Source organism: Pezoporus occidentalis, unplaced genomic scaffold (genome assembly GCF_034315485.1).
Source record: "Pezoporus occidentalis ecotype Australia unplaced genomic scaffold, CSIRO_AGI_Poc_V1 ctg1176, whole genome shotgun sequence".
NCBI lineage: Eukaryota > Metazoa > Chordata > Aves > Psittaciformes > Psittacidae > Pezoporus > Pezoporus occidentalis.
This window is the reverse complement of record NW_026912968.1, coordinates 1-14,122: the sequence shown is the minus strand read 5'-3', so window position 1 is coordinate 14,122 and position 14,122 is coordinate 1. Positions and strand designations below refer to the sequence as shown.

The following is a 14,122-nucleotide window of genomic DNA, read 5'->3' as shown; positions in this document are numbered from 1 at the left end:
ATTTTGCCCCACCCATTTCCACCCCCCTCCCCCCCATTTCGTGATCCCCCACCCCCATTTCCCCACCCCCATTTCGGGTTCCCCCCCCATTTCCCCTCCCCCACCTCCCCCCTTTCCCCCCTCCCCCCCCCATTTCAGGGTCCCCCCTCCCCCATTTTGGGTTCCCCCCCTTTCCCCTCCCCCCCTCCCCCATTTCCTCCCTCCCCCCCCCCCTATTTCACGTCCCCCCCCCCATTTCCCCTCCCCCCCCATTTCAGGGTCCCCCTCCCCCATTTCCCCACCCCCATTTCGGCTTCCCCCCCATTTCCCCTCCCCCATTCCCCTCCCCCATTTTCCCTCCCTTCCCCCCATTTTTCCCCCTCCCGCCCCCCCAATTTCATGGTCCCCCCATCCCCCATCCCCCCCCCCAATTTTGGGGTCCCCCCCCTCACTCGCAGATGAAGGTCCCCGGGGGGATCGCCTGCAGCGCCCGCACCCCCCAACCCATCTTGGCCGTGCGGTAGAGCTGGAGCCGGACCCTAGGGCGGAACGGAACAATGGGGGGTTGTGGGTCCGGGGGGGACCGAAATGGGGACGGACCAATGGGGGGCTGTAAAGGGGGAAAGGGATCCGGACGGACCAATGGGAACTGGGGGGAAAGGGATCCGGAACGGAACAATGGGGGCCTGTGGGTCCGGGGGGGACCGAAATGGGCACGGACCAATGGGGGCTGTGAAGGGGTCCCTGAGCTCATTTTTGGGGTATTTTGGGTCATTTTGGTGATTTTGGGTGGTTTTGGGGTGATTTTGGTCATTTTTGGCTCATTTGATACCACTCTTCTCCCCCAGCCCATCCAGGTCTCATTTTTGGGTGATTTTGGGTCCTTTTGGCCATTTTTGGTGTCCCCGGGTAGGTTTTTGGGGTCCCTGAGCTCATTTTTGGGGTGTTTTAGGTCATCTTGGGTGATTTTGGGTGTTTTAGGGGTGATTTTGTGGTGATTTTGGGCGTTTTTGGCTCACTTGATGCCGCTCTTCTCCCCCAGCCTATCCAGGTCTCATTTTGGGTCGATTTTGGGTGATTTTGGGTCCTTTTGGCCATTTTTGGTGTCCCCGGGTAGTTTTTTGGGGTCTCCGAGCTCATTTTTGCGGTGTTTTTGGGTCATTTTCGGTGATTTTGGGTGTTTTAGGGGTGATTTGGGGTGATTTTTTTGGTGATTTTGGTCATTTTTGGCTCACTTGATTCCACTCTTCTCCCCCAGCCCATCCAGGTCTCATTTTAGGGTCGATTTTGGGTGATTTTGGGTCCTTTTTGCCATTTTTGGTGTCCCCGGGTAGGTTTTTGGGGTGGCCGACCTCATTTTTGGGGAGTTTTAGGTCATTTGGGTGATTTTGGGTGTTTTGGCGCTGATTTTGGGTGTTTTTGGTGTGATTTTGTCTGTTTTTGGCTCACTTGATGCTGCTCTGCTCCCCCAGCCCATCCATGTCTCATTTTTGGGTTGATTTTGTGTCATTTTGGGTCCTTTTGGCCATTTTTGGTGGCCCCGGGGAGGTTTTTGGGGTCTCTGAGCTCATTTTTGGGGTGTTTTGGGCTCATTTTTGGTGTTTTTGGGTGTTTTAAGGGTGATTTGGGGTGATTTTTGAGGTGATTTTGGCTGTTTTTGGATCACTTGATGCCACACTTCTCCCCCAGCCCATCCAGGTCTCATTTTTGGGTCGATTTTGGGTGATTTTGGGTCCTTTTGGCCATTTTTGGGGTCCCCGGGTAGGTTTTTGAGGTCCCCGAGCTCATTTTTGGGGTGTTTTTGGGTCATTTTTGGTGATTTTGGGTGTTTTGGGGGTGATTTTGGGTGTTTTTGGGGTGATTTTGGTCATTTTTGGCTCACTCGATGCTGCTCTGCTCCCCCAGCCCATCCAGGTCTCATTTTTTGGTCGATTTTGGGTGATTTTGGGTCCTTTTCACCATTTTTTGTGTCCCCGGGGAGGTTTTTGGGGTCCCCGAGCTCATTTTTGGGGTGTTTTGGGGTCATTTTTGGTGTTTTTGGGTGTTTTAAGGGTGATTTGGGGTGATTTTTGGGGTGATTTTGGCTGGTTTTGGATCACTTGATGCCACACTTCTCCCCCAGCCCATCCAGGTCTCATTTTGGGTCGATTTTGGGTGATTTTGGGTCCTTTTGGCCATTTTTGGTGTCCCCGGGTAGGTTTTTGGGGTCCCTGAGCTCATTTTTGGGGTGTTTTGGGGTCATTTTGGGTGATTTTGGGTGTTTTAGGAGTGATTTTGAGTGTTTTTGGGGTGATTTTGGTCATTTTTGGCTCACTTGATGCCACTCTGCTCCCCCAGCCCATCCATGTCTCATTTTGGGTCGATTTTGGGTGATTTTGGGTCCTTTTGGCCATTTTTGGTGTCCCCGGTTAGGTTTTTGGGGTCCCTGAGCTCATTTTTGGGGTGTTTTGGGGTCATTTTGGGTGATTTTGGGTGTTTTAGGGGTGATTTTGGTCATTTTTGGCTCGATGCCACTCTTCACCCCCAACCCATCCATGTCTCATTTTGGGTCGATTTTGGGTGATTTTGGGTCCTTTTGGCCATTTTTGGTGTCCCCGGTTAGGTTTTTGGGGTCCCCGAGCTCATTTTTGGGGGGTTTTGGGTAATTTTGGGTGACTTCGGGTGTTTTTGGGGTGTTTTGGGGTGATTTTGGTCATTTTTGGCTCACTTGATTCCACTCTTCTCCCCCAGCCCATCCAGGTCTCATTTTTGGGTCGATTTTGGGTGATTTTGGGTCCTTTTGGCCGTTTTTTGTGTCCCCGGGTAGGTTTTTGGGGTCCCTGAGCTCATTTTGGGGGTGTTTTAGGTCATTTTTGGTGTTTTTGGGTGTTTTAAGGGTGATTTGGGTGATTTCGGGGATGATTTTGGTCATTTTTGGCTCACTTGATGCCGCTCTGCTTCCCCAGCGCATCCAGGTCTCATTTTTGGGTCGTTTTTGGGTGATTTTGGGTCCTTTTGGCCGTTTTTTGTGTCCCCGGGTAGGTTTTTGAGGTCCCCGAGCTCATTTTTGGGGTGTTTTTGGGTCATTTTGGGTGTTTTTGGGGTGATTTTCGGCGTTTTTGTCTCACTTGATGCCACTCTGCTCCCCCAGCCCATCCAGGTCTCATTTTGGGTCATTTTGGGTCATTTTGGCCATTTTTGGTGTCCCCAGGTAGGTTTTTGGGGTCCCTGCGCTCATTTTTGGGGTGGTTTTGGTCATTTTTGGGGTGATTTTGGGCATTTTTGGCTGACTTGATGCCACTCTGCTCCCCCAGCCCATCCTGGTCTCATTTTTGGCTCGATTTTGGGTGTTTTTGGGTCCTTTTGGCCATTTTTGGTGTCCCCGGGTAGGTTTTTGGGGTCCCCGAGCTCATTTTTGGGGTGTTTTGGGTCGTTTTTGGGGTGATTTTGGGCGTTTTTGGCTCACTTGATACCACTCTGCTCCCCCAGCCCATCCAGGTCTCATTTTTGGGTCGATTTTGGGTGATTTTGGGTCCTTTTGGCTGTTTTTGGTGTCCCCGGGTAGGTTTTTGGGGTCCCTGAGCTCATTTTTGGGGTGGTTTTGGGTCATTTTGGGTGATTTTGGGTGTTTTTGGGCTGTTTTGAGGTGATTTTGGCTGTTTTTGGCTCACTTGATTCCACCCTTCACCCCCAACCCATCCAGGTCTCATTTTGGGTCTATTTTGGGTGATTTTGGGTCCTTTTGGCCGTTTTTTGTGTCCCCGGGTAGGTTTTTGGGGTCCCTGAGCTCATTTTTGGGGTGTTTTGGGTCATTTTGGTTGATTTTGGGGTGTTTTAGGGGTGATTTTTGGGTGTTTTGGGGGTGATTTTGGGCGTTTTTGGCTCACTTGATACCACTCTTCTCCCCCAGCCCATCCAGGTCTCATTTTGGGTGATTTTGGGTCATTTTGGCCATTTTTGGTGTCCCCGGGTAGGTTTTTGGGGTCTCTGAGCTCATTTTTTGGGTGTTTTGGGGTCAGTTTGGGTGATTTTGGGTGTTTTGGGGCTGATTTGGGGTGTTTTGGGGGTGATTTTGGGTGTTTTTGGCTTGCTTAATGCTACTCTGCACCCCCAGCCCATCCAGGTCTCATTTTTGGGTCGATTTTGGGTGATTTTGGGTCCTTTTGGCCGTTTTTGTGGTCCCCGGGTAGGTTTTTTGGGGTCCCTGAGCTCATTTTTTGGGTGTTTTTGGGTCATTTTTGGTGATTTTGGGTGTTTTAGGGGTGATTTGGGGTGATTTTTGGGGTGATTTTGGTCATTTTTGGCTCACTCGATGCTGCTCTGCTCCCCCAGCCCATCCAGGTCTCATTTTTGGCTCGATTTTGGGTGTTTTTGGGTCCTTTTGGCCATTTTTGGTGTCCCCGGGTAGGTTTTTGGGGTCCCTGAGCTCATTTTTGGGGTGTTTTTGGGTGTTTTTGGGGTGATTTTGGGCGTTTTTGGCTCACTTGATGCCGCTCTGCACCACGCGGTTCTTGCAGCTGCGCCAGCAGGTGCAGGCTTGGTTGCACTCGAAGATGAGGGGGGGCTCGATCTTGTTGAACTCCTGCAGCAGGCGCCCGTCCTGGGGGGGGGGGAACCAAAGTGAGGGGGGGTAAAAAGGGGGGGGGGGGCATAAAATGGGGGGACACAAAATGGGGGGGTAAAAAGGGGGTGTAAAATGGGGGGGAATTAAAAGGGGGGGGAACCAAAGTGGGGGGGAACCAAAGTAAGGGGGGGGAGTGGGGGGGGGGGCATAAAATGGGGGAGGCAAAATGGGGGTGTAAAATGGGGGGGAATTAAAAGGGGGGGCACAAAGGGGGGGGAACCAAAGTGGGGGGGGGCAGTAAAGGGGGGGCATAAAATGGGGGGGGTAAAAAGGGGGGTGTAAAATGGGGGGGAATTAAAAGGGGGGGCACAAGGGGGGGTAACCAAAGTGGGGGGGGGAGTAAAGGGGGGGGCATAAAATGGGGGGACACAAAATGGGGGGGTAAAAAGAGGGGTGTAAAATGGGGGGGGATTAAAAGGGGGGGGAACCAAAGTGGGGGGGAACCAAAGTAAGGGGGGGGGAGTGGGGGGGGGGCATAAAATGGGGGGGTAAAAAGGGGGGTGTAAAATGGGGGGGAATTAAAAGGGGGGGCACAAAGGGGGGGGAACCAAAGTGGGGGGGGGCAGTAAAGGGGGGGCATAAAATGGGGGGGGGTAAAAAGGGGGGTGTAAAATGGGGGGGAATTAAAAGGGGGGGCACAAGGGGGGGCAACCAAAGTGGGGGGGGGGAGTAAAGGGGGGGGCATAAAATGGGGGGGGCAAAATGGGGGGGGTAAAAAGGGGGGGGAACCAAAGTGGGAGGGGCAGTAAAGGGGGGGGCATAAAATGGGGGGTAAAAAGTGGGGTGTAAAATGGGGGGGAATTAAAAGGGGGGCACAAAGGGGGGGAACCAAAGTGGGGGGGGGGTAAAAAGGGGGGGGGTCATAAAATGGGGGGGGCACAAAATGGGGGGGTAAAAAGGGGGGTGTAAAATGGGGGGGAATTAAAAGGGGGGGCACAAAGGGGGGGGAACCAAAGTGGGGGGGGGGAGTAAAAAGGGGGGGGCATAAAATGGGGGGGTAAAAAGGGGGGTGTAAAATGGGGGGGAATTAAAAGGGGGGGAACCAAAGTGGGGGGGAACCAAAGTGAGGGGGGGGAGTAAAAAGGGGGGGGCATAAAATGGGGGTGTAAAATGGGGGGGGGATTAAAAGGGGGGGCACAAGGGGGAACCAAACTGGGGGGGGGAGTAAAGGGGGGGGGCATAAAATGGGGGGGTAAAAAGGGGGGTGTAAAATGGGGGGGAATTAAAAGGGGGGGGCACAAAGGGGGGGAACCAAAGTGGGGGGGGGGGAGTGGGGGGGCAGTAAAGGAGGGGGCACAAAAGGGTGGGGCCTAGGATATAGGGGTGCCCCATAGGATATAGGGGTGCCCCATAGGATATAGGGTGCCCCATAGGCCCTAGGGATGCCCCATAGGCTCTAGCATGCCCCATAGGCTCTAGGGTGCCCCATAGGCTCTAGGGTGCCCCATAGGATATAGAGTGCCCCATAGGATGTAGCGTGGCCCATAGGCTCTAGGCTGCCCCATAGGATATATTGTGCCCCACAGAGTATAGGGCTGCCCCATAGGCTCTAGGCTGCCCCATAGGATATAGTGTGCCCCATATGATATAGGGCTGCCCCATAGGCTCTAGGCTGCCCCATAGGATATATTGTGCTCCATAGGGTATAGGGCTGCCCCATAGGCTCTAGGCTGCCCCATAGGATATAGTGTGCCCCATAGGCTCTAGGCTGCCCCATAGGATGTATTGTGCCCCATAGGATATAGGGCTGCCCCATAGGCTCTAGGATGCCCCATAGGATATACTGTGCCCCATAGGGTATAGGGCTGCCCCATAGGGTATAGGCTGCCCCATAGGATATATTGTGCCCCATAGGGTATAGGCTGCCCCATAGGGTATAGGGCTGCCCCATAGGATATAGGGGTGCCCCATAGGGTATAGGCTGCCCCATAGGATATATTGTGCCCCATAGGCTCTAGGCTGCCCCATAGGGTATAGGGCTGCCCCATAGGGTATAGGGCTGCCCCATAGGGTATAGGCTGCCCCATAGGGTATAGAGCTGCCCCATAGGATATATTGTGCCCCATAGGATATAGGGCTGCCCCATAGGCTCTCACCTTGTCGTACCAGCAGCGGATGCTGAGCTGCCCGCAGAGGCAGTTGCTGGAAGAGCAATCGTCCTGGCACGTGCAGTGCTGGGGGGGACAGAGAGGGACCCATAGAGACCCATAGAGACCCATAGAGACCCATAGAGACCCATAGGGACCCATAGGGACACATAGAGACCCATAGAGACCCATAGGGACACATAGAGACCCATAGAGACCCATAGGGACACATAGAGACCCATAGGGACACATAGGGACCCATAGAGACCCATAGAGACCCACAGGGACCCATAGAGACACATAGAGACCCATAGAGACCCATAGGGACACAGAGAGACCCATAGGGACACACAGAGACCCATAGAGACACATAGAGACCCACAGGGACCCATAGAGACCCATAGGGTACCATAGGGACACATAGGGATCCATAGGGACACATAGGGAACATAGGGACCCATAGGAATCATAGGGACCCATAGGGACCCATAGAGACACATAGGGATCCACAGGGACCCAGAGGGACCCCCAAAACCCCCCACAGAAACCCCATAAGACCCCATATAACCCCCTCAAACCCCCATAGAGCCCCACAGGACCCCCATAGGACCCCATGTCACCCCATAGGACCCCATATCACCCCATAGGACCCCATAGAGCCCCACAGGACCCCCATAGAAGACCAATAGAGCCCCACAGACCCCCCATAGGACCCCCATAGAGCCCCATAGAACCCCCATAGGACCCCACATCGCCCCATAGAACCCCACATCGCCCCACAGGACCCCATAGAGCCCCACAGGACCCCCATAGAAGACCAATAGAGCCCCACAGACCCCCCCATAGGACCCCCATAGAGCCCCATAGAACCCCCATAGGACCCCACATCGCCCCATAGAACCCCACATCACCCCACAGGACCCCATAGAGCCCCACAGGACCCCCATAGAAGACCAATAGAGCCCCATAGACCCCCCCATAGGACCCCCATAGAGCCCCATAGAACCCCCATAGGACCCCATATCACCCCATAGAACCCCACATCACCCCACAGGACCCCATAGAGCCCCACAGGAGCCCCCCAGAGCCCCCCAAGCAGCCCCACCGAACCCCCACAGAACCCCTCTAAAACCCCACAGACCCCCCCCAGCAGCCCCATAGGACCCCCATCCCATCACCCCATAGCCCTATAGGGCGCACCTGGAGGTGGGTGATGTTGTGGTCGATGTTCATGGTGGAGGTCTCGCAGTTTTCGGCGATGTATTTGTAATCCTGGGGGCAGGGCTCCTCGTCCACCCCATTGACGCAGGGGATGGGCACGTTCTCGTAGCCCCGCGCCACATCCCTAGGGATGCAGGGATGCAGGGATGCTCTTGGGTACCACCGAGCATCAGTGGTACCCAAGGGATGCTCCAGGTACCACCGAGCATCAATGGTACCCAAGGGATGCTCCAGGTACCACCGAGCATCAATGGTACCCAAGGGATGCTCCAGGTACCACCGAGCATCAGTGGTACCCAAGGGATGCTCCAGGTACCACCGAGCATCAGTGGTACCCAAGGGATGCTCCAGGTACCACCGAGCATCAATGGTACCCAAGGGATGCTCTCGGTACCACCGAGCATCAGTGGTACCCAAGGGATGCTCCAGGTATCACCGAGCATCAATGGTACCCAAGGGATGCTCTCGGGTACCACCGAGCATCAATGGTACCCAAGGGATGCTCTCGGGTACCACCGAGCATCAATGGTACCCAAGGGATGCTCTCGGGTACCACCGAGCATCAGTGGTACCCAAGGGATGCTCCAGGTACCACCGAGCATCAATGGTACCCAAGGGATGCTCTTGGGTACCACCGAGCATCAATGGTACCCAAGGGATGCTCCAGGTACCACCGAGCATCAATGGTACCCAAGGGATGCTCTCGGGTACCACCGAGCATCAGTGGTACCCAAGGGATGCTCTCGGGTACCACCGAGCATCAATGGTACCCAAGGGATGCTCCAGGTACCACCGAGCATCAATGGTACCCAATGGATGCTGTTGGGTACCACCGAGCATCAGTGGTACCCAAGGGATGCTCCAGGTACCACCGAGCATCAATGGTACCCAAGGGATGCTCTCGGGTACCACCGAGCATCAGCGGTACCCAAGGGATGCTCCTGGTACCACCGAGCATCAGTGGTACCCAAGGGATGCTGTTGGGTACCACCGAGCATCAGTGGTACCCAAGGGATGCTGTTGGGTACCACCGAGCATCAATGGTACCCAAGGGATGCTCCAGGTACCACCGAGCATCGATGGTACCCAAGGGATGCTCTCGGGTACCACCGAGCATCAGTGGTACCCAAGGGATGCTCCAGGTACCACCGAGCATCAGTGGTACCCAAGGGATGCTCCAGGTACCACCGAGCATCAGTGGTACCCAAGGGATGCTCCAGGTACCACCGAGCATCAGTGGTACCCAAGGGATGCTCCAGGTACCACCGAGCATCAGTGGTACCCAAGGGATGCTCCAGGTACCACCGAGCATCAGTGGTACCCAAGGGATGCTGTTGCGTACCACCGAGCATCAATGGTACCCAAGGGATGCTCCAGGTACCACCGAGCATCAGTGGTACCCAAGGGATGGTCTCGGGTACCACCGAGCATCAATGGTACCCAAGGGATGCTCTCGGGTACCACCGAGCATCAGTGGTACCCAAGGGATGCTGTTGGGTACCACCAAGCATCAGTGGTACCCAAGGGATGCTCCTGGTACCACCGAGCATCAATGGTACCCAAGGGATGCTGTTGGGTACCACCGAGCATCAGTGGTACCCAAGGGATGCTCCAGGTACCACCGAGCATCAATGGTACCCAAGGGATGCTCCCGGTACCACCGAGCATCAATGGTACCCAAGGGATGCTCCAGGTACCACCGAGCATCAATGGTACCCAAGGGATGCTCTCGGGTACCACCGAGCATCAATGGTACCCAAGGGATGCTCTCGGGTACCACCGAGCATCAATGGTACCCAAGGGATGCTCCGGGTACCACCCAGCATCAATGGTACCCAAGGGATGCTCTCGGGTACCACCGAGCATCAATGGTACCCAAGGGATGCTCTCGGGTACCACCGAGCATCAGTGGTACCCAAGGGATGCTCCAGGTACCACCGAGCATCAATGGTACCCAAGGGATGCTCCGGGTACCACCCAGCATCAATGGTACCCAAGGGATGCTGTTGGGTACCACCGAGCATCAATGGTACCCAAGGGATGCTCTTGGGTACCACCCAGCATCAATGGTACCCAAGGGATGCTCTTGGGTACCACCGAGCATCAATGGTACCCAAGGGATGCTCCCGGTACCACCGAGCATCAGTGGTACCCAAGGGATGCTCCAGGTACCACCGAGCATCAATGGTACCCAAGGGATGCTCCAGGTACCACCGAGCATCAGTGGTACCCAAGGGATGCTGTTGGGTACCACCGAGCATCAGTGGTACCCAAGGGATGCAGGGATGCGCCCATAAACCCCTATAGGAGCCCCATAGGACCCTAATGGACCCCTAGAGAACCCTACAGACCCCCATAGGACACCCATAGAGACCCATAGGACCCCCATAGTCCCCCATAGGACCCCCATAGAGACCCATAGGACCCCCACAGACCCCCATAGAAGCCCATAGGACCCCCATAGAGGCCCATAGGACCCCTCTAGAGACCCATAGGACCCCCCATAGGACACCCATAGAGACACATAGGACCCCCACAGCCCCCTGTAGAGACCCATAGGACCCCCATAGCCCCCCATAGGACCCCCATAGACCCCCTTAGACCCCCATAGGACCCATAGGACCCCCATAGAGACCCATAGGACCCCCACAGCCCCCCATAGAGACCCATAGGACCCCCATAGGACCCCATAGGACCCCCATAGGACCCTATAAGACCCCCATAGGACCCCCATAGGACCCCCCTAGCCCCCCATAGCCCCCCCATAGGACCCCCCTAGCCCCGCATAGACCCCCATAGGACCCCCACAGAGACCCATAGTACCCCCATAGACCCCCATAGGACCCCCACAGCCCCCCATAGGACCCCCCTAGCCCCCCCTAGGACCCCCATAGACCCCCATAGGACCCCCATAGGACCCCCACAGGACCCCCATAGGACCCCCATATTGACCCATAGGACTGCCATAGTCCCCCATAGGACCCCCATAGACCCCCACAGACCCCCATAGAGACCCATAGGACCGCCATAGTCCCCCATAGGACCCCCATAGAGACCCATAGGACCCCCATAGACCCCCATAGAGACCCATAGGACCCCCATAGCCCCCCATAGAGACCCACAGGACCCCCATAGACCCCCATAGGACCCCCATAGACACCCATAGGACCTCTCTAGAGACCCATTGGACCCCCTAGAGACCCATAGGACACCCACAGCCCCCTCTAGAGGCCCACAGGACCCCCATAGCCCCCCATAGACCCCCATAGGACCCCTATAGACCCCCATAGGACCCCCATAGCCCCCCATAGACCCCCATAGGACCCCCCATAGCCCCCCATAGCCCCCCATAAGCCCCCCAGGTACCTGCTGACGATGCGCTCGGTGCGCAGGCCCCGGCACAGGGCCCCCTGGCGCAGCTTGCGGGTGAGCTGGAGCGAGACCCACACATCGGAGCGCTCGGGGGTGAGCTCCAGGGGGGAGTCCCCCTCCTTGTTCCGGAGCTCGGGGTCTGCCCCACGGGACAGGAACAGCCTGGGGGGCACACACACAGAGAGAGCCTATAGGGAGCTATGGAGGGCTATAGAGAGCCCATAGAGAGCCCATAGAGAGCCCATAGAGAGCCTATAGAGAGCCTATAGAGAGCCTATAGGGAGCTATGGAGGGCTATAGAGAGCCCATAGAGAGCCCATAGAGCCTATAGAGAGCCCATAGAGAGCCCATAGAGAGCCCATAGAGAGCCCACCTATAGAGAGCCTATAGAGAGCCCATAGAGAGCCCATAGAGACCCTATGGACACCCTATAGAGACCCTATGGATACCCTATAGAGACCCCACAGAGACCCTATAGATACCCTATAGAGACCCCATAGAGACCCCATAGAGACCCTATAGAGACCCCATAGAGACCCTATAGAGACCCTATAGAGACCCCATAGAGACCCCATAGAGACCCTATAGAGACCCTATAGAGACCCTATGGACACCCTATAGAGACCCTATGGATACCCTATAGAGACCCCATAGAGACCCTATGGATACCCTATAGAGACCCCATAGAGACCCTATAGAGACCCCATAGAGACCCCATAGAGACCCTATGGATACCCTATAGAGAGCCTATAGGGACCTATAGAAACCCTATAGAGACCCCATAGAGACCCTATGGATACCCTATAGAGACCCCATAGAAACCCCATAGAGACCCCATAGAGACCCCATGGATACCCTATAGAGAGCCTATAGGGACCTATGGGGACCTATAGAGACAGCCCCAGCCCCTCAGGCCCCTACAAACCCCCCATAGCCCCTTCAACCCCCACGAAACCCATTCCAACCCCCCCATAGCAACCCCCTCTCACCCCATAGCGCCCCATAGCACCCCATAGACCTCCATAGCGCCCCATAGAGGATGCAGCCCAGGCCACTACAACTCCCCCATATCCCCTTCAACCCCCATGAAACCCATTCCAAGCCCCCCATAGCGCCCCCCTCTCGCCCCATAGCGCCCCATAGACCCCCATAGCACCCCATAGACCCCCATAGCACCCCATAGACCCCCATAGAACCCCATAGCACCCCATAGCGAACCCACCCCCATCCCCTCAACCCCCCCATAGCCCCTTCAACCCCCACGAAACCCATTCCAAGACCCCTGTAGACCCCCTATAGACCCCCATAGGTACCCATAGAGACCCCTAGTGCCCCATAGACCTCCATAGACACCCCCATAGACACCCCTCGCGCCCCATAGCGCCCCATAGAGGAATCCCCCCCATCCCCTCAACCCCCATGAAACCCATTCCAACCCCCCCATAGCGCCCCATAGCGCCCCACAGACTCCCATAGCACCCCATAGAACCCCATAGCGCTGCCCCATAGCGCCGCCCCATAGCGCCGCCCCATAGCACCCCATAGCACCCCATAGCCCCCCATAGCCCCCCATAGACCCCCATAGCCCCCCATAGCCTCCCATAGCCCCCCATAGACCCCCATAGCCCCCCATAGCACCCCATAGACCCCCATAGCACCCCATAGCCCCCCCATAGCCCCCCATAGCCCCCATAGCCCCCCATAGAACCCCATAGACCCCCCATAAAGCCCCCATAGCGCCCCATAGAACCCCATAGCACCCCATAGCCCCCCATAGCGCCGCCCCATAGCGCGCCCCATAGCGCCCCATAGCCCCTATAGCGCCCCATAGAACCCTATAGACCCCAGAGCGCCCCATAGCGCCCCATAGAACCCCATAGCGCCCCATAGCACCCCATAGCCCCCCATAGCGCCGCCCCATAGCGTGCCCCATAGCGCCCCATAGCCCCCCATAGCGCCCCATAGAACCCCATAGCACCCCATAGCACCCCATAGCCCCCCATAGCACCCTATAGCACCCCATAGCTGCCCCATAGCCCCCCATAGCACCCCATAGCCCCCCATAGCACCCCATAGACACCCCATAGCCCCCCATAGCCCCCCATAGACCCCCATAGCCCCCCATAGCACCCCATAGCACCCCATAGCCCCCCCCCCCATAGCCCCCCATAGCACCCCATAGCCCCCCATAGCACCCCATAGCGCCCCATAGCCCCCCATAGCCCCCCATAGCCCCCCATAGCGCCCCATAGCCCCCCATAGCGCCCCATAGCACCCCATAGCGCCCCATAGCGCCCCATAGCACCCCACAGCACCCATAGCCCCCCATAGCGCCCCATAGCCCCCCATAGCCCCATAGCGCCCCATAGACACCCCATAGACCCCCCATAGCCCCCATAGCCCCCCACAGCCCCCATGTCCCCATAGCCCCCCACAGCCCCCATAGCCCCCCCACAGCCCCCATAGCCCCCCATACCCCCCCATAGCCCCCATATCGCCCCATAGGGCCCCATAGAGCCCCATAGCCCCCCCATAGCCCCCCATAGCCCCCCCCCATAGCCCCCCATAGCCCCCCCCATAGCCCCCCATAGCCCCGCCCCATAGCTCCGCCCCATAGCTCCGCCCCACACATCACGCAGTCGTGGTAGCTCTCCCTGGCGGCGATGTGCAGGGGGGTGTCCCCGTGGCAGTTGACGGCGTGGAGGTCGCAGCGGGCGTCCAGGAGGACGCGGGCGATCTCGGCGCTGCCCGTGAAGGAGGCCCAGTGCAGGCAGATGTTCTCCTCCTGCCCCACGGCGGCAACGGGGGGTCAGGGGGGGGGCTATGGGGTGGGAATGGGGTTCTATGGGGTGGGAATGGG

General features: G+C 56.8%; 1 protein-coding gene across 1 annotated transcript; it reads right to left on the bottom strand.

The window, feature by feature from the left end:
* Nucleotides 1-387: 387 nt before the first annotated feature.
* On the bottom strand, nucleotides 388-14,053 carry LOC134175662 (histone-lysine N-methyltransferase EHMT2-like). Its single transcript, XM_062641875.1, has 6 exons — nucleotides 13,893-14,053; nucleotides 11,257-11,424; nucleotides 7,870-8,014; nucleotides 6,679-6,756; nucleotides 4,443-4,558; nucleotides 388-518 (listed from the first exon to the last, which is right to left on the bottom strand). Coding segments are annotated over exons 1-6 (600 nt in total). The 5' UTR covers nucleotides 13,895-14,053; the 3' UTR covers nucleotides 388-427.
* Nucleotides 14,054-14,122: the final 69 nt, after the last annotated feature.